The sequence below is a fragment of the Psammomys obesus genome, unplaced genomic scaffold (genome assembly GCF_907164565.1).
Source record: "Psammomys obesus unplaced genomic scaffold, mPsaObe1.curated_primary_1811, whole genome shotgun sequence".
NCBI classification, from domain to species: Eukaryota; Metazoa; Chordata; class Mammalia; order Rodentia; family Muridae; genus Psammomys; species Psammomys obesus.
Genome location: NW_026593286.1, coordinates 25,663,672 through 25,681,069, shown reverse-complemented (window position 1 = coordinate 25,681,069; position 17,398 = coordinate 25,663,672). Strand labels below are relative to the sequence as shown.

The 17,398-nt window shown below is 37.9% G+C and overlaps 1 protein-coding gene across 5 annotated transcripts in view; it reads left to right on the top strand.

Annotated features, from left to right (window-relative positions):
* The window catches only part of Pikfyve (phosphoinositide kinase, FYVE-type zinc finger containing), a 95,632-nt gene that overhangs the window by 47,046 nt on the left and 31,188 nt on the right, over positions 1–17,398 (top strand). For all 5 annotated transcript variants that reach the window (XM_055616667.1, XM_055616665.1, XM_055616668.1 and 2 more), the window contains 6 exons: positions 7,651–7,791; positions 8,936–9,062; positions 9,295–10,451; positions 13,415–13,515; positions 14,820–14,891; positions 16,294–16,465. In XM_055616667.1, the coding sequence (XP_055472642.1) occupies positions 7,651–7,791; positions 8,936–9,062; positions 9,295–10,451; positions 13,415–13,515; positions 14,820–14,891; positions 16,294–16,465 (1,770 nt within the window). The remainder of the gene's footprint in view (positions 1–7,650; positions 7,792–8,935; positions 9,063–9,294; positions 10,452–13,414; positions 13,516–14,819; positions 14,892–16,293; positions 16,466–17,398) is intronic.

Sequence of the window (17,398 nt, the reverse complement as noted above, 5' to 3'; positions counted from 1 at the left end):
TTACACTTTAGGAACTGGCTTACCTCAATCTTATTCACTGTTTTGAAAGGTTTAGAGTGTTAAAGGGAGCACATGGCTGGGAATGTATGGGAAAAAAAGTGAAGATTCAAGTTTGGATTTATTTCTCTTCTGTACTTTAGCCATTGCTTTACTGGGAGAGTTTCTTTAACTTCTTAGGTTAATGGAACCTCCTATTTTGGCACATAGACTCCCACTAATACCTTTTTCTAGAATAAAAATAGCTTATATGTAGTTGGCAAATACAGGGATAATTTAAGATGGGGGTTATGTTGGTTTCTCTTTGCTTTTCCTGAGTACCAGGCACCAAAATAGCAGCTGTAAGTTATAACCTCAGCTTTTTTGCTGCACAGGCACAAGTTCTCTTAGCTCTCTGAAGAAATGATTACAAAGCTCTCTTCCCAGAAAGATGCACTCCTAGCCAGGCTGGTTCTTGGGAGCTTTACTGCCTAGAGCCATCTCTACCTATATTGTTGCAGTTCTTTGCATGTTTTTAATTGTAATAGAATTAAATACATCACATTCCTTTTTTCTTTCCTGCCTCCAGCCCCTCTTAGCTATCCTCTCTTGAACCCCTTCCATGTCCTACCTACTCTCTAGTTGATAGCCTTTTTTTGATGATTATTGTTATGTATGTGTATGTACAATTTTACACACACAGCTCTAACATCTGTGACTCAGGGAACACTTCAGAAGAGTAAAAAGAAATATTCCAAGAGCCAGAGGACCAGGAAGTCTGCTGTGAATGGTCTCTCCTAAAAATGGTTACATACACAAGACTAGAACAATGGCAGTATCAATGGACATGCTAAGGAAAGGTAGAAAATTTCTTCTCTTTTGAAGTGTCCCCTGAGTCACAGATGTAACAGCTGTGCTGTAGATCTTGAGGTGGGCTCACTATGATCTGTTGATGTTTTCACTGTGTCCAGTTGTGGTTTTGGTGCTAGTCTACTCTCACTGGAAAGAGAGGCTTTTTTGATGAGGGTGGTAGCCACATCTCTATGGGTGTGAGGACAAGATTTAAAATGTTGTCCAAGGCACTCTTCAGCCATGCTGTGCTGTCTTGGGGGGGTAATATAAATTTTCTGTTAAGGCAACAATTATTATTATATTCCTTTTGTTGAAACTAGATTCTTTTCTCATACAATCTATCCTGAGTATAGTTTCCTTTTCTCTTCTCATTTTCTTCCCACCTGCCTTCCCCTCCAGATTTACTCCTTTCTGTCTCTCATTAGGAAACAAACGAAAACAGGCTTCTAATGATAACAACCAAACATGAACATAATAAGATGAAGCCAAAACTATCATATTGAAGTTGGACGTGGCAACCTAACAGGAGGGGAAAAAAGGAGCAAGCACAAGAGTCAGAGACCTACTCATTCTTATAGTCAGGAGTCCCATAAAATTACTAAGCTAAAAGCTGTAATATCTATACAGAGAACCTGGTGCAGACCCACACAGGCTTTGTGCTTGCGGTGTCAGTCTCTATGAGCTTGTATGTGCCTTTAGTTGATTCAGGGAGCCTTGTAATCCTGGTATCCTCCATCCTCTTTGGCTTTTACAATCTTCCCACCTCCTCTTCCATGGAATATCTGAGCTCTGAGGGGAGATATTTGATAGATACCTTCAATTTAGACTCTCTCTATATATATTCTCTGGCTATGGGTCTCTGCATTTGTTCCCATCTGCTGCTGTAGGAAGCCTCTCTGATGATGACTGGATAAGGCACCAATCTATGAGTATAGCAGAATAAAAGGAGTCAATTCATTGCTTTTTTTTTTTTTTTTTTTTTTTAAAGATCAGTAGTGTTTGGATTTATCCCAGGTAGTCTGAGCTATCTAGCCTCTGGTTCTTAGTAACCTAAGCAGTATTGGGCATGGATTTCCTCTCATGGAGTGGATCTTAAGTCAAATCAAACATTGGCTAGGTACTCCTACAAATTCTGTGCCATTGTTGCCATAGCATGTTTTGCAGGCAGGACAGATTGTAGGTTGAAGGTTTTATGGCTGGGTTGGTGTCCATGTTTCTCTTTCAGTAGCCTTCAGAGTACCTTACTGCATCAAAGAAACCATAAAGTAAGCACCAGTTTGACTTCTTCATATTTGGTGAGTTGTGTGGGTGTTGTCCTCAGCAATGTAACTCCTACTGTCAGTTTAAAGAGAACAATTCTTTGTCTTAGCAACAGTCTGGGTTATTTGTTTGGAATTTACATGGGACCCTCTTGGTCAGCAACTCAATTAAATGCAATCCAGTCCTGCCATGGAAAGCCTTGCCTGGCTACCGGCAATGGCCAGTTGAGACTGTGTATCCCCTATTACTAGGAGTCCTCATTAGGATCACCTTCATAGATCCCAGGAAGTTTCCAGTGCTTTAGGGTCCCACATCAGCCCTCCAGATGCCCCCAATTCCAGTTGTCTCTCCTGCACTCTTTCCCTCTACCTCATCTCCAACCTGATACTTCTGCCACCTGTGTCTTCTGTTCCCACCTGACCCCAGTTTGCACTTCACCCTTCCAGACCCACGTGTCCCCCCAGATCTCCTCTTTACCTAACGTCTCTGGCTCTACAGATTGTAGCTCGGTTATCATTTTCTTAGTGGCTAATATCCCCTTATAAATGAATATGTACCATATTTTATCTTTTTGGATCAGGATTACCTCACTCAGGATGATTTTGTTTAGTTCCATCTGTTTGCCTTCAAATTTCATGATGCCAGTTTTTAAACTGCTGAATAATACTCCACTGTGTAAATGTACCACATTTTCTTCATCGCTTTTACATTTGAGGGACATTTGGGTTGTTTCCACTTCCTGGTTATTGTGAATAAAGCTGCTGTGAACATAGTTGAGCAAGTGTCCTTGTGACAGGATGGAGTGTCCTTTGAGTATGTGTCCAGGAATGGTATAGCTGGGTCTTAAGGTAGAATGATTTCTAATGTTCTGAGGAACCACTGATTTCAATATTGGTTGTATAAGTTTGCATTCCTATCAGCGATGCATGAATGTTCCTCTTGCTTCACATCCTTTCCAGCATGAGCTGTCACTTGTGTTATTAATCTTACCCATTCTGACAGTTACATGATGGAATCTCAAAGTCATCTTGATTTGCGTTTCCCTGATGGCTAAGGATGTTGAACATTTATTTGTTTCTTAGCCATTTTAGATTGCTCTATTGAGAAGTTCCTGTTCAGATATTTTACCCTCTTTCCCATCTTTTTGATCTTTTTGAGACAGGGTTTCTCTGTGTAGCTCTGGCTATTGGCTTGGATCTCAGAGATCTGCCTGCCTTTTCATCCTCAGTGCTGGGATTAAAAGCGTGTGCCACCAGGGTTTTGAAGTGTGACCTAATGATTTTTTTTGGATTTTCTTGGTATCTGTTGTTGTGTCCCCCTTTTTGTTTTTGATTTCATTAATTTGAATATTTTCTCTCCATCTTTTAGTTAGTTTGGATAAAGACTTGTCTATTTCCATTAAGGAGGCGCACGCCTGTAATCCAGCACTCGGGAAGGCAGAGGCAGGTGGGATCTCTGTGGGTTTGAGGCCAGCCTGGTCTACAAAGTGAGTCCAGGGCAGCCAAGACTACTCAGAGAAACCCTGTCTCAAAAGACAAAACAAACAAACAAAAACAAAAAAAGAAAAGAAAAACGAAACAGAAAAAAGTGACTTGTCTATCTTGTTGATTATTCTCTGTTTCTATTTATTGACTTTTGCCCTTATTTATTTCTTGCCCTCTACTCCTTTTGGATATGATTACTTCTTTTTTTCTCCAGCTTTCAGGTATACTGTTAAGTTGCTACTATGAGATCTCTTCAGTGGTTTTATGTTAGTACTTAGTGTTAGCATCACTTTCCTTGTGTTTCATAAGTTTGAGTATGCTGCGTATTCATTTTCACTCAGTTGTAGAAAGTCTGTAATGCCTATTTTGGTGTCTTGACTTATTTTCTCATACAATAGAGAGTTGTTCAGTTTTCGTAAGTTTATAAGCTTCTGTTTCTGTTGTTGATCTCTAGCTTTATTCTGTGGTGGTCTTATAGGATACAGGGAATTGTTTCAATTTTTCTTGTATCTGTTGAAACTTGCTTTGTGTCTGAGTATGTCATCAGTTTTGGAGGAAGTCCCATGAGGTGCATAGAAGAAGGTACATTCTTTAGTGTTTCAGAGAGATGTTCTGTAAATATCTGTTTTGTTTTTAATCTGTTGGCTCCAATAGATCTGTTTTCGTCTGGATGTCCTATTCATTGATGAGAGTGGGGTATTGCTTGAACTTTTTACAACCCTTTTCCCTAAGGTAATATTTATCCTTGATGTTGTAGTGTGTTTCCTGGATGTAGCAGAAGGATGGATCCTTTTTTTCTGCATCTTCTGTAAATTTTATTTTTGTATTATTCCAATTTGACAAAAATATTTTGTGGGCCTTTGACTAGTATTCCTTTCCTTCCTTTATTCCTGTTAGTCTTTGGTTTGGTCTTTTCATATTGTCTCAGATTTCCTGGAGGTTTGTTTTTTGTTTTTTTTGTTTTTTTTTTTGGCAGGGTTTCTCTTTGTAACACCCTGGCTGTCCTGGAATGCTTAGTAGACCAAGTTGGCCTCGAAATCTCAGATATCTGCCTGCCTGCCTTTGCCCCCCAAGTGCTGGGGTTGAAGGTGTGGGCCACCACCACCTGATAGACTTAACATTTTTTTTCTCTAATGTATTCATTTTATTGTGTCTTCAGTGCCTGAGATTCTCTCTTCCCATCTCTTGTATTCTTTTGGTGAAGTTTGCCTTTATAGTTTATGTTCTTATTCCTAATTTTTATTTCCAGCGTTTCCCTAGTTTGTATTTTCTTTATTGGTTCTACTTAATTTTCAGGCCTGGAACAATTTTATTCATTTTCTTCAACTGGACTTGTTTTGGTTTGAAGTCTATTTTGTTAGATATTAAAATGGCTATACCAACTTGCTTCTTAGGTCCATTTGGTTGGAATATCTTTTTACAGCCCTTTTCCTTATGGAGTTGTTAAAATATATAAAATTGTACCTTGGATTTCATGAACCATGGTACTTGAAATCTATAGATATTCTTAATCAAAGAGTTATGCTTACCTTACTTCGTGGTTATTTCATTCTCCAAATCTTGTTAACAAATTTGTTTTTTCATGTGAATTATGTTTTGGGCACATCTGTAGTTAACATAGATTTAATTCTGATATCATGAGGCATCTCGTTCAGCAGTGTTTTCAAACATTTTTAAAAACCTTTAATTCTATTTCTGTTAAACTTTTTAGTTTGAAAAGAAAAATATCAGCTAATTTGATATATTTTTCCCTCATTTTCTTTTCTTTTCTGTCTCTTCTGTCCTTCCTACCACCTGCAAGTGTAAAATAATCAGGGAGGAAGCAAATGTAGTCCGAAAAGGATGAGAAGCAAGGGACAGGATGTAATTGGGTTGTGTTGTCGTTTACACTGCTGTACTAGATTTGTTGGTCTGTAGTCCCCCAAATGGTGCTTGGGGCACACCTTGTGATAGTCTTTCTTGGATGAGCAAGAACCACACCTGCTTTTTAGTATGGAACTTTATGTACAGTTTTATTAGTGAAATAGAGTTATTTGCCAACATTGTACCAGAGGCAGACCATGTTTGTGTGTGCTTATGTATGTGTGTGTCACACAGAATCTTATATAGACTGGGCCGCCCTGGACATTTATTTATTTATTTATTTATTTATTTATTTATTTATTTATTTATTTATCTATTTATTTATTTATTCATTCATTCATTCATTCATTCATTTATATTAATTACAGTTTATTCACTTTGTATCCCCCCATAAGCCCCTCCCGCCTCCCCTCCTGGTCCCACCCTCCCTCCCCCTTCTTCGTGTATGCCCCTTCCCAAGTCCACATGCCCTGGACTTTTAATTCAGTTTTACTAATGCTGAGAGTACAGGTTTCTTTTAACCATGTTTAGCTTCAGGATAAGTTAATTAAATTTTATTAGAGGTATACAAACAGAATAATTACAAATGTCCTTAAATTAAAATTTTTTTAATATTTTTATTTTTTTATGTACATTGGTGTTTTATCTGCATGTGTAAGGGGGTTGGGTCCCCTGGAACAGGAGTTACAGGCAGTTGTGAGCTGCCATGTGGGTGCTGGAATTGAACCTGGGTCCTTTGGAAGAGCAGACAGTGCTCTTAACCACTGAGCCATCTCTGCCATCCCTAAATTAAATTTTAATAAGCAGTTTAGGAAGCTAATCTATTTTACTAATAAAGGGAAAATGTGGGAATGCATAGTTCTATATCTTTTTGTTTGTTTATTTTGAATAGACTTGCTATATATCCTAGAGTGATCTCAAACTCAGGATCATTTATCTTCAGAGTTGGAGTTCTAGGATTGTAGGCGTATGCCAGCATGCTAGGCAAAAATGTGTAATTTCTATAAGTAAAACAGAGAAAGAAGAAATGTCCTTCTTAGCAGGTAGTTTAATTTGTTAAAAATCTCATATACTGCGGTGGCTGTGAATGGTTGTACAGGTTTTCATAAAGAAATTTTTTGGGCACATACATGGAGTAGAAGTGGCAGACATGTTCATTTTCAGTTGTCCCCTGTCAGGGACCAGACTCCTGTGACCATTTGCAGTATTCATTTGCTTTGCAATGAAGCCTGTATTGTGGTAAAATTTCCATATTTTTTTTTTTCTTTTTCTTTTTTTGGCTTTTCTCTGTGTAACAGCCCTGGCTGTCCTGGAATCGATTTGTATAAAAGGCTGGCTTTGAACTCTCAGACATCTACATGTTTCTGTCTCCTGAGAGCAGGGATTAAAGGTGTGTGCCACCACACTCAGCTATTATGGTGAAATTATACTAAGCATTATGTTTTAGAACTTGAGTTGTATTTGTTTTAGTTGTAATAGGATATTAGAGTTAGGAGATAAGTGAAGTAGCATTTGTCTGAGGATTATTAGTTTTGACTCCCCCAAAAGATACATTTGTATGTTACAGAATGGAGCAGAAAATTCATAACCATACACATTTAGAAGTTGCTTTTATTGTGATAGTTGTAGGAGTAGGCATTTTTATTGTTGTTGCTTGAAAGTCTAGTTTAAAATCTTTGGAGATTTAGCTATTGGGTTCTTGTTTTTTTTTTTTTTGAGACAGGGTTTCTTTGTGTAGCCTTGGCAGTGCTGGACTTGCTTTGTAGACCAGGCTGGCCTCAAACTCACAGTCTCATCTGATTCTGTATCCCCAAATGCTGGGGTTACGGACGTGTGCCAACATGCCTGGTGCTTACTGGGTTTTTAATGCTTGTTATTTACACACATGGTTCTTTTTCCCCCATATGTTGCTAAGGTTGAACCATAGTACCCTGAGGGTGTTTGGCATGTACTCTTCTACTGGGCTACATCTTCAGCAAATTTTTAAAAATAAAGTTTATTGGAGGATGGAACTTTTCCCAAAACTTTTAATTATAATGAATAGTTTAGAATTATGACTAAAATTCTTTGTTGCATTTAAATTTGTTACAGACTTATTTGTGAATGAAAAGTTACAGACTGGAAATTTATTTTAATAGTCAGGCTGTTATGATATTTTAGTATGTCTGAATCTTGAATTATACCAGGTTTTGTATTTCTGATTTATCTCATCTAGGAAAGGGAATTCTTGAAGAATTATGTGCAGCGAATAGTTGATGTTCGGCCCACGTTGGTTCTAGTCGAGAAAACAGTGTCTCGGATCGCTCAGGACATGTTACTGGAGCATGGCATTACTCTGGTCATTAATGTAAAGTCAGTGAGTGTTCTTATTTCCTGTATTTGTTCACTTAAAAATCATGGCTTTAAATTAATATGCATGTGTGGTAGGTATGCAGCGACGCTTTTATTTCGTGTACCACTTCTATTGTAAGTGGGCCCCAGTGTGGTAGCTACTCCATTGTTGTCTGTAGATTTACTCTGAAAGACAGCGTGACTGTACCTGTTCTTTTGGGTGTTGATGAGGGTAAAGGTGGAATGGACATTAGCCCATCAGCAAGTACTTAATTAGTGCCTCACTATTCCTTCTGCAAAATAGAGGCCACTTTTAAGGAAACTGATTTTTTTAGTTGTTTTCTTACAGCATCTTGTGCTGAGACATGCTATGCAAATGCTCTTAAAAAAGATAAGAACAAAATAAAGGAACAATAAAAAAAGAAGACAAGCTCTTACATTGTACTTCTCACAGGTCTGGAACTCACTAATTAGGCCAGGCTGACCACAAACTTGAACTGATCCTCCTGCCTCTGCCTCCCAAGTGCTGGTGTTATACAAGTATACCACCATGGCATGCCTATCTTTTGGTAATAGTACCATGAGCATATTTTTTTGAGACTACATACTGATTATTTAACAAGTAAATTTGTCCAAATATAAAACAAAAAAAACTGTCATGTAATTATTAAAATTAAGGAAATTGCAGACACTGATATTCCAACCAAGGACCATGCATGGAGATAACCTAGAATCCCTGCTCAGATGTAGCCCATGGCAGCTCAGTGTCTCTAACATGAACTCAGTGGCTGGCTCATTGATCAACGCTCCCTGGTGGTGGTGGTGGGGAAGCAGCCATACCAGGCCACAGAGGAAGACAATGTAGCTAGTTCTGGTAAGACCTGATAGGCTAGGGTCGGATAGAAGGGGAGGAGGACCTCCTCTATCAGTAGACTAGGGGATCAGCATAGGGGGAGAAAAGGGAGGGAAGATGGGATTGAGAGGAGTCGAGGGAGGGGCCCCCAGCTGGGATATAAAGTGAGTAAAGTGTAATAAATAAAATAAAAAATTAAGGAAATTGATTGTGAACATTATTTTGTTTTAATATTCCATGTACTTTTCCAGATTAAATTTATTAAGGTTTTTTACTTATAGCTAATTCTGTAATGCAATGTTTTTCTGTGTTGTAGCAAGTTTTAGAACGAATTAGTCGGATGACCCAAGGTGATTTAGTGGTGTCCATGGACCAGCTGCTTACTAAACCACACCTGGGCACTTGCCACAAATTTTATATGCAGATATTTCAGTTGCCTAATGGTGAGTCATCTCAAGCATACATTCACTTAGTTGGGGATCTGAAGGAGTGAATCGACTCCTAGTTAAATATATAGGATTGTTTACCCAGGAAGTGTTAATATCTGTTAGCATGGTTAAGAGAGAGTAGTCCAGTGCGGTTTTATTCCTGTGAAGGTTTTCTTTTTTGTGGGTAGTAAATTCTGTTTGGTTCTCTGGATTCTTATCTGAGTCTCTTAATTTTGTTTATTTGTAGAGCAAACCAAAACACTGATGTTTTTTGAAGGCTGCCCACAGCACCTTGGCTGCACAATCAAGCTAAGAGGAGGCTCTGAGTATGAGCTGGCTCGAGTTAAGGAAATCCTAGTATTTATGACCTGTGTAGCTTATCATTCTCAGCTAGAAATCTCCTTTCTCATGGATGAATTTGCTATGCCTCCAACTTTAACGCAAAGCCCTTCATTCCATTCCCTGACTGAGGGACTAGGGGAAGAGGGAGTTCCTCAGGAGCAGTTCAGTGGTAGCTCCCTTCCCCAGGACCCAGAGTGTCCTCCTGATTCCCTGTCTTCTGATGATAGCACTTTGGTGGAATCAAGGATTGTGCTTGAGAAGGGTGAGCAAGACAATAAAAATGTTCCACAGGCTGTTACCTCTTTGAAGCATCAAGATTACACCACTTCCACTTGCCCAGCAGGTATCCCCTGTGCTCTCTTTGCATTGGTACCTGAGGCATTGTTACCTCTCCATATGGATCAACAGGATGCTATAGGAAATGAACAGCCAGAGACATTGCAGCAAACAGATGAACAACAGGATCCCAAAAGCCAGATGAGAACCTTTAGAGACCCTCTACAAGATGACACCGGAATGTATGTTACTGAGGAAGTCACCTCCTCTGAAGATAAACGAAAGACTTATTCCTTGACATTTAAACAGGAATTAAAAGATGTAATCCTCTGTATCTCTCCAGTTATTACATTCTGGGAACCTTTCCTTTTAACTGAAAAGGGGATGAGGTGCTCAACTCGAGATTATTTTCCAGAACAGATTTACTGGTCTCCTCTTCTCAACAAAGAGGTAAAGGAAATGGAGAGCAGGAGGAAGAAACAGCTGCTTAGGGATCTCTCTGGACTTCAGGGCATGAATGGCAGTGTTCAGGCCAAGTCTATTCAAGTCTTACCCTCACATGAACTAGTGAGCACCAGGATTGCCGAACATCTGGGTGATAGCCAGAGGTTGGGTAGAATGCTGGCTGATTATCGAGCTAGAGGAGGAAGAATTCAGTCAAAACATTTGGACCCTTTTGTCCACTCAAAAGATACATCATGTACTTCAAGTGGCAAATCAGGAAACAAAACTGAGAGTGATGAAGAGAGGGGATTGATTCCAAGTGATGTCTTATGGTCAACAAAGGTAAGTCATCACTCTTGAGTGTTTTTCTAAGTTTAGAATTTTGTATGTGTTGAAAAACTAGAGGCAAGATTAAAATCAATATGACAAATTACATGCAGTTATTAAATATTTACTCTTCTGCTTTTTATTTTTCTTGAGACTAATGAAATATGCATGAAATAGAAAAGTAGGTTCATAAAGTTAACAAAACTGGGATTTTGGATTTTAATATGCACTTGTAAAGTGGAAAGGGCCTGAGTTAAGGGAAAGTGTGCAGCTGCTTGAAGTTGTTTGTCTCTGTCGCTTATATGTGATATGATGTAGCCTTTGACTTTTCAGTGTTTTAAGATAGGTCTTGTTTTAGTTTCATTTCGCTGTTATTGTTGCTGTGATCAAATACCCTGATAAAAAGGCAGCTTATGGAAGAGCTTATTTAGCTTGTAATTCCAGGTTACAGTCCATCATTACAGAGAAGCAAAGGCAGCAGGAACTTGAAGTAATTTATGATACCACAACCACAATTAAGAGCAGAGAGAAAGAAATGCGTATATGCTGCTTGCTTGCTTGTGCTCAGTTTTACTTCTCCATTCTTCCACAGTTCAGGGCCTTTTGCTGGGGATGGCGCCATCCGTAGTAGACCGAGTCTTCCCACATTTTGACTCAGATACGCCACCTTCCAACCCAGTGTGGCTAATCCTTCATTGAAACTCTTTTTCCAGTTGAAGTCTCAGTTATGGACCAGCACAGCTTGCTTTATTGTTTTGATGATAGTCGTTGTGAGAGACAGAAATTTAATTTTGAAAATGGACCTGTTATAAGAAAGTATGTAAAGCCGGGCAGTGGTGGTGCACGCCTTTAATCCCAGCACTCAGGAGGCAGAGGTAGGCGGATCTCTGTGATTTTGAGGTCAGTCTGGTCTCCAAAGCAAGTCTAGGATAGCCAGGGCTACACAGAGAAACCCTGTCTCAAAACAAACAAACATATATATATATATATATATAATTTGTACTGTTAAATATATATATATATATTTAACAGTAAAATTTTTTTATTTTGTTGTTTAACTGTGTCTGTTTAGATAGAAGTTAAAGGTAATTAAAGAAGGTTCACTCAAAGATATTTCAAGAAGATTTACTTGTTTATCGATACATTACTAATAATGAAACTAATGAACTCTTTCATTCAATGTAATGCAGTCTTGTCATAAAAATATATTTTTTCTGTTAATCAAGGGAATTTTAAATGGTAGCGCTAAATAGTTGTTTTTGAGACTCACAAAAAGAACCATGCTTAGTGAGAGTCAAGAAAATTTGAATGATTTGGTATAAATTTATAGAAAGTGATGAGGGGTCTCTTTTATTGCACATTTATATAGCTTTGATTCAGGATTCCAATTTCTCTTTTCTTGTAGAGTGAATTAAATATATCTGTATGTGTATGTTGCTTGTATATATGTATAATGGTGTTTGTTGAAGCACTGTATCCATTTTTTTTTTTTTTGTAGTTAAAAGGATTACATATTTTGCAGATGACAAATACCTGACATAAACAATTTAAAGAAGTTTATTTTAGCTCATGATTTCATAGGTTTCAGTCCATACTCCTTGACTGCATTATTCAGGGTAGCTGGAGGCATTGGTAGAGGTATTCACTTCACAGCAGACAAGAAGCAGAGAGAAATAGAAGGGCCTGGGATAAGATACCGCCTTGATGGAGACCCCTCCAGCGATCTACTTCTTCCATGTAACCCCACCTTCTAGTTTCTAGAACTTCTGTTGTAGTACCCTGCTGAGGAACAAACCTTAAATACAGGATTTTTGGGCCTGGGCGTCATTTAACCCATATCACAGGATATCTTGGTACCATTTATGATCTGCATGAAACCCATGGTAACTCCTTAACTACTAAAAAGTATGTCATGGAATTAATTTTGTGAATGATGGTTTTTTTGGTTTTTGTTTTTAAAAAACAACTTTAAAGATTTGCTATATTAGCATAAAACACTATGGATATATTTTAGCATGCCCTCCAGAAAGAGAGTTATGTTAGTTTATTTTTGTAGCATATCTCATTTTAATGAAAACAAACTTACCTTTTTGTATGTATGTGTGTATATACATGTGTGATTGTGCATGTATGTATATATGAACAATGAATAAAGAAAAAGTGGTTTTTCTTTTAGTGTGTGTTTGTTTGAAATAGGTTTTTTTTTTGTTTTTTGTTTTTTTGTAGCCTAGGCTGGCATCAAACTCAAGATCTAGTTGAGCAAGACATTTAACTCCTAATTCTCTAGACTCTACTTCCCAAGTGCTGGGATTACATGCATGTGCTACCACACTGGCCTGAGTGGTTGTTTAGCTATATAAGCTACCTAGTTTGATAGCCAGGGTAGCACTTGAGGAGGAACTTTAATTTATGTTTCTCTACTACTTGAATTTTAACAAGGAACATGTAGTCATTCAAAAACAGGGAAAAGTAGAGGTGAAAAATGCCTTAAAATTTAGAATTCTAGGCATCATCTGTCAGGTTTCCCTAGAATATATTTTAGTTAATTTGGTCTTTAGGAAACAAACTTCTCCAGCACTCAGGGAGGCAGAAGCAGGCAAGTTTGTGAGTTCAAGGCCAGCCTGGTCTACAAAGTGAGTCCAGGGCAGCCAGGGCTACAGAGAAACCCTGTCTAGAAAAACAAAAACAAAAGAACAAAACAAAGCAAACAAAAAAACTTCTTAGTCCTGTTCCCCTTTTGAACCCAGTGTTGGATATGCCCAGGGCTTCATTTACATTACAGGCCAGCCCAGTTGCTTTATACTGGGTTTCCCTTAGAGTTCTGAAAACCCAGCTGCTCTTATAGTTAGCCTTTTGTAAGTTTCCATAAGCACCCATCGGTGATGACAGGCTTTATTAACAGTGTGTATGTTTTCTGTATCCGTGAATCCGTAGGTACTATGTTCTGACTCAGGTGCTTAGCTGTTCTTGTCCTTCAGGTTGACTGTCTGAATCCTGCTAACCACCAGAGGCTGTGTGTGCTCTTCAGCAGCTCATCTGCCCAGTCCAGCAACGCTCCCAGTGCCTGTGTCAGTCCTTGGTAGGATGCTTCTCCCCTGCACTACTGCACCTAGCAGCGGAAATCCAACAATAAAAACTGCCTGCTTTTAGTTATGACACATTGATGGTCACATGATTGATAGAATATTTAAACATAAGAAGTAATTGTGAAATTTTTTGTTCATGGGTAAAAAGAGAAGAGAAATTTTTGCGTTGTAGAAGTTATAAAGTTGACCCACAAGAGTTGGTTTACAAAAGCCAAAAGCTACATTTTGATTATAGTATGTGCAATTTAGGCAAGTTTTCTTTTTGCATAATTTTCATAAAAACAGTCAGCCTTTTGTCTTACTGTGTGTAGTTTTGTCACTAAAATATTCTACCAGAAAAGTCTTTTGTCTCATAGTACATTCTTCTTGCAAATGTTTAAGTAAATGAGACAAACACATTTTCTAATGTCATACTATTTCTAGTGATAGTCACAAAAACCTTACATATCTGTCCTAGTTTTTTGTTGTTGTGTTAAAAAATTTTTCTGCCAAAAGCAACCTAAAGGCGAAAGGATTCATTTGGCTCATAGTTCAAGGATGTTGGCCATCATGGCGGGAAAGTTGGAGGTGCTGGAGCTTGATCATCTTTTAAGTCAGCATTCAGAAGAGAGTGTAGAATGCATGGATGCTAGTGCTCCCCTTCTCATGTTACATCTGTTTTTTTGTTGTTGTTTTGTGCAGCACTGCTTCCATGATAAAACATTTACTTCCAGTAGAAAGATTTTTCTAGAAATTTGTGTAATTCAAGGACAGCGTTGAGCCTGACTTTCTGAAAGTCTATAGGACTTTTTTTTTTTTTTTTTCTCAGAATTTAATGGATTTCTTAAGTAATACTTGAATAGGATACAGGGTTCAACAAGCATACATACAAAGTCTCTTTGGACAGGTATAAGTCAGGTACAGTTAGGAATTAGCTTCTTATCAAGAGTGAGAGCTGTTCTCCCTACTCAATGAAGATAGGGATTAGAGGGCAGAAGGGAGTAGGTTTTTTTTTTCCTCTCAGTGTCAGTGGAGATTGTAACTGAAAGACAATTTTAACTCTTTCTAATGCAAATCAATTTTATTCAATTTATGAATTCTTATTAAATGATTTCTTAAGATACTAGTGGATTGGGAGTGTAAAATAAGCTATAGTGTCACCAGTCTACACTGGTTTGACAGGATGAAGTAAAACCTGTTCCATAGCAACAGCATATGTTTTTATTACTTCATTTTAAGCATATTTGATTATTAGAATATGGCCTTGGTGGTAATGATGACATATTTGTAAGAAATGTTTTTTTTTTTTTCTTTTTAGGATTGTAACAATGGAATTTTATGGAAAGAATGATCTTACACTGGGAATATTTTTAGAGAGATACTGTTTTAGGTAAAAGCTGATTTCTTATGATTTATTATGCTTTCCTTTTTTTTTTTTTTTTCTCCTTTTGCGGCAAAGTCTTTCTCTCTGTAACCCTGGCTGGCCTGGAACTCACAGAAGTCTGCCTCCTGAGTTCTGGGATTGATTATTATGCAGTTTTGAAGTCCAGAATTTCAAGGTAAACATGTTTGAGTTGAATATCAAGTATTGTTGATGATTCTCTCTCTCTCTCTCTCTCTCCTTTTTTGTTTGTTTGTTTGTTTGTTTGAGACAATGTTCTCTGTGTAGCCTTGGCTGTCCTGGACTTGGTTTTGTAGATCAGACTGGCCTCAAACTCAAAGAGATCTACCTTCCTTTGCCTCCCTAGGATTAAAGGCCTGCGCTGCCATGTCCGGTGATGGTTCTCATTTTTACACCATGTGTCAGAGTATATATTACAATGACATAATCTGCTTCATACTTAAGTAGTAGCACTTGTCACATATATTTCTTGTGTCCTTGTCCGGTCATTGTGACATCCCAATGGGTATGTTTATTTTTACAGTGATTCAAGTACAGGAAAACCTTGGTACCAGCTTGACATCAGTTTAAGTTTCATTGCTGTTACCAATTAAGTTACACAGCACAGCACGAGTGATGTTAAGTCCAAAATCACTACACAGAGACTTCAGTTGGCAAGAGTGTTTTATTTCACAAAAACCTGCACTCGGGGTCAAACCATTTTGCAAAATGGCACCCCTAGGCAAAGGCTCATTGACCTTTTTATAGGAAACGAGGGGAATTCTATCAAGGGCTAGTTAATCTAACCTCATTGGTGGGTACCGCAGAAGTTGCAAGGGTCGATTCCTAATTGGCTTGTGTCCAGGTGTTCAGTGGACTGTATTCCTGTTCCATGAATGTTTGACCACAGGATGAAATAAGACTGCCCAGCACAGATAACCCTATCCTGGGATAAAATATTTTCCCATTCTTGTGGTTATCTCTAGGCTGTTCCTTGGGTAGGGAATTTTATGATCTTGTTCCTGGAATTGGTGACCTATGGCCTAGTTCCTAGGACTGATGACTTTTGAAGTCAGCCCTGGTTCTAAAAAGGAGACGAAATGGAGTTTATGTCATCCTCTCAATTTAATGTTACCAGTCTCCTTCACAGGGAGTGTAGTCTTTAGAGAAGTCTGGGTTTTACTGTTGTTTGAAATTAGACATTGGAAGGTGTTTGACAAGTGGGCACTGTCCCCATGCTTCAGTGTAACACAGCTCAGAGCAGCATGTGTCCTGTTCAGATTGTCCACTGCTTGTCATTATTCCAGAGATACCGCTGCACTGCCTTGGTGGAAGCTCTGATTATTCAGTACTTGCCGTGTGTGGTCCTATTTCATGCTTATTGTGAAAAGGATCCTCTCATTTATCTCAGGTCATCTTACCAATGTCCTAGCATGTTCTGTGATACTCCCATGGTGCATCACATTCGACGCTTTGTTCATGGCCAAGGCTGTGTGCAGATAATCCTGAAGGAGTTGGATTCGCCAGTGCCTGGATATCAACATACAATTCTAACATATTCCTGGTGCAGAATCTGCAAACAAGTATGTGCTACTACTGAAATATTCATGTGACATTTCTTTATATTTGTATAGTTCCCTGGGGGATATATAGTCAATAGTATTTTAAACTTTATTTGTTATTGTGATCTTATTTATATATCTCTATATAAATAAGATATATGTTTAACCTAATAATTTTTAAAGCTTCACTTAAGAAATATATGCATCATTAAATAAAATATGTATGCTTTGTCCAGTAAAATATACTGCAATTATATTTTGATAATTTTCAGTTATGTATGTTAATTCAGCAGAGACTTAATTCTGTCTCTTCTAGATACTAATTTTCACCTTAATAATAGAAATACAATAAGAAATGGCTTGTATAGGAGGAAATAGACTTATAAAGCAGTATTAGGCTGTTTACCTAATAAATTTAAGCCTGTATCATCAACTTGTTCTGAAAAAAGTATAGATGAGGCTTTGTTGAAAATAGTCTGTATTGGTTATTATGTCTTGAGAAATGACATAGACATGTATTTAATTCCTTTGAGCTATCTCTTCTTCCTCTGAGGGAATTATTTGATGTTGGTATTGTGATTTTTTTTTATTTGTGTTTTATTAAGTGGGTTTAACCCATCTTTGGAGAAGTGGCATAGTTTAGGTTTATGATTATTTATTTAATTTTGTGTGTATATGTGTGTGGCCAACTGTAGGTGCTCTGTGTGTACAAGTATCTGAGTACGCTAAATGAGGGCTTCAGATGTGCTGGAACTGGAGTGACAGGTGATTGTTAGCCACCTGATGCTAGGATTGAACCTGGGTTCCTCTGCAGCAGCTGCAAGTGTTCTTAACTGCTGAGCTATTTCTCCAGCCCCAATATTACGTTTTTTTTTCCTTTGTGTGTATATGTGTTTAAATTTGGTTTTATATATATATATATATATATATATATATATATATATATATATATAT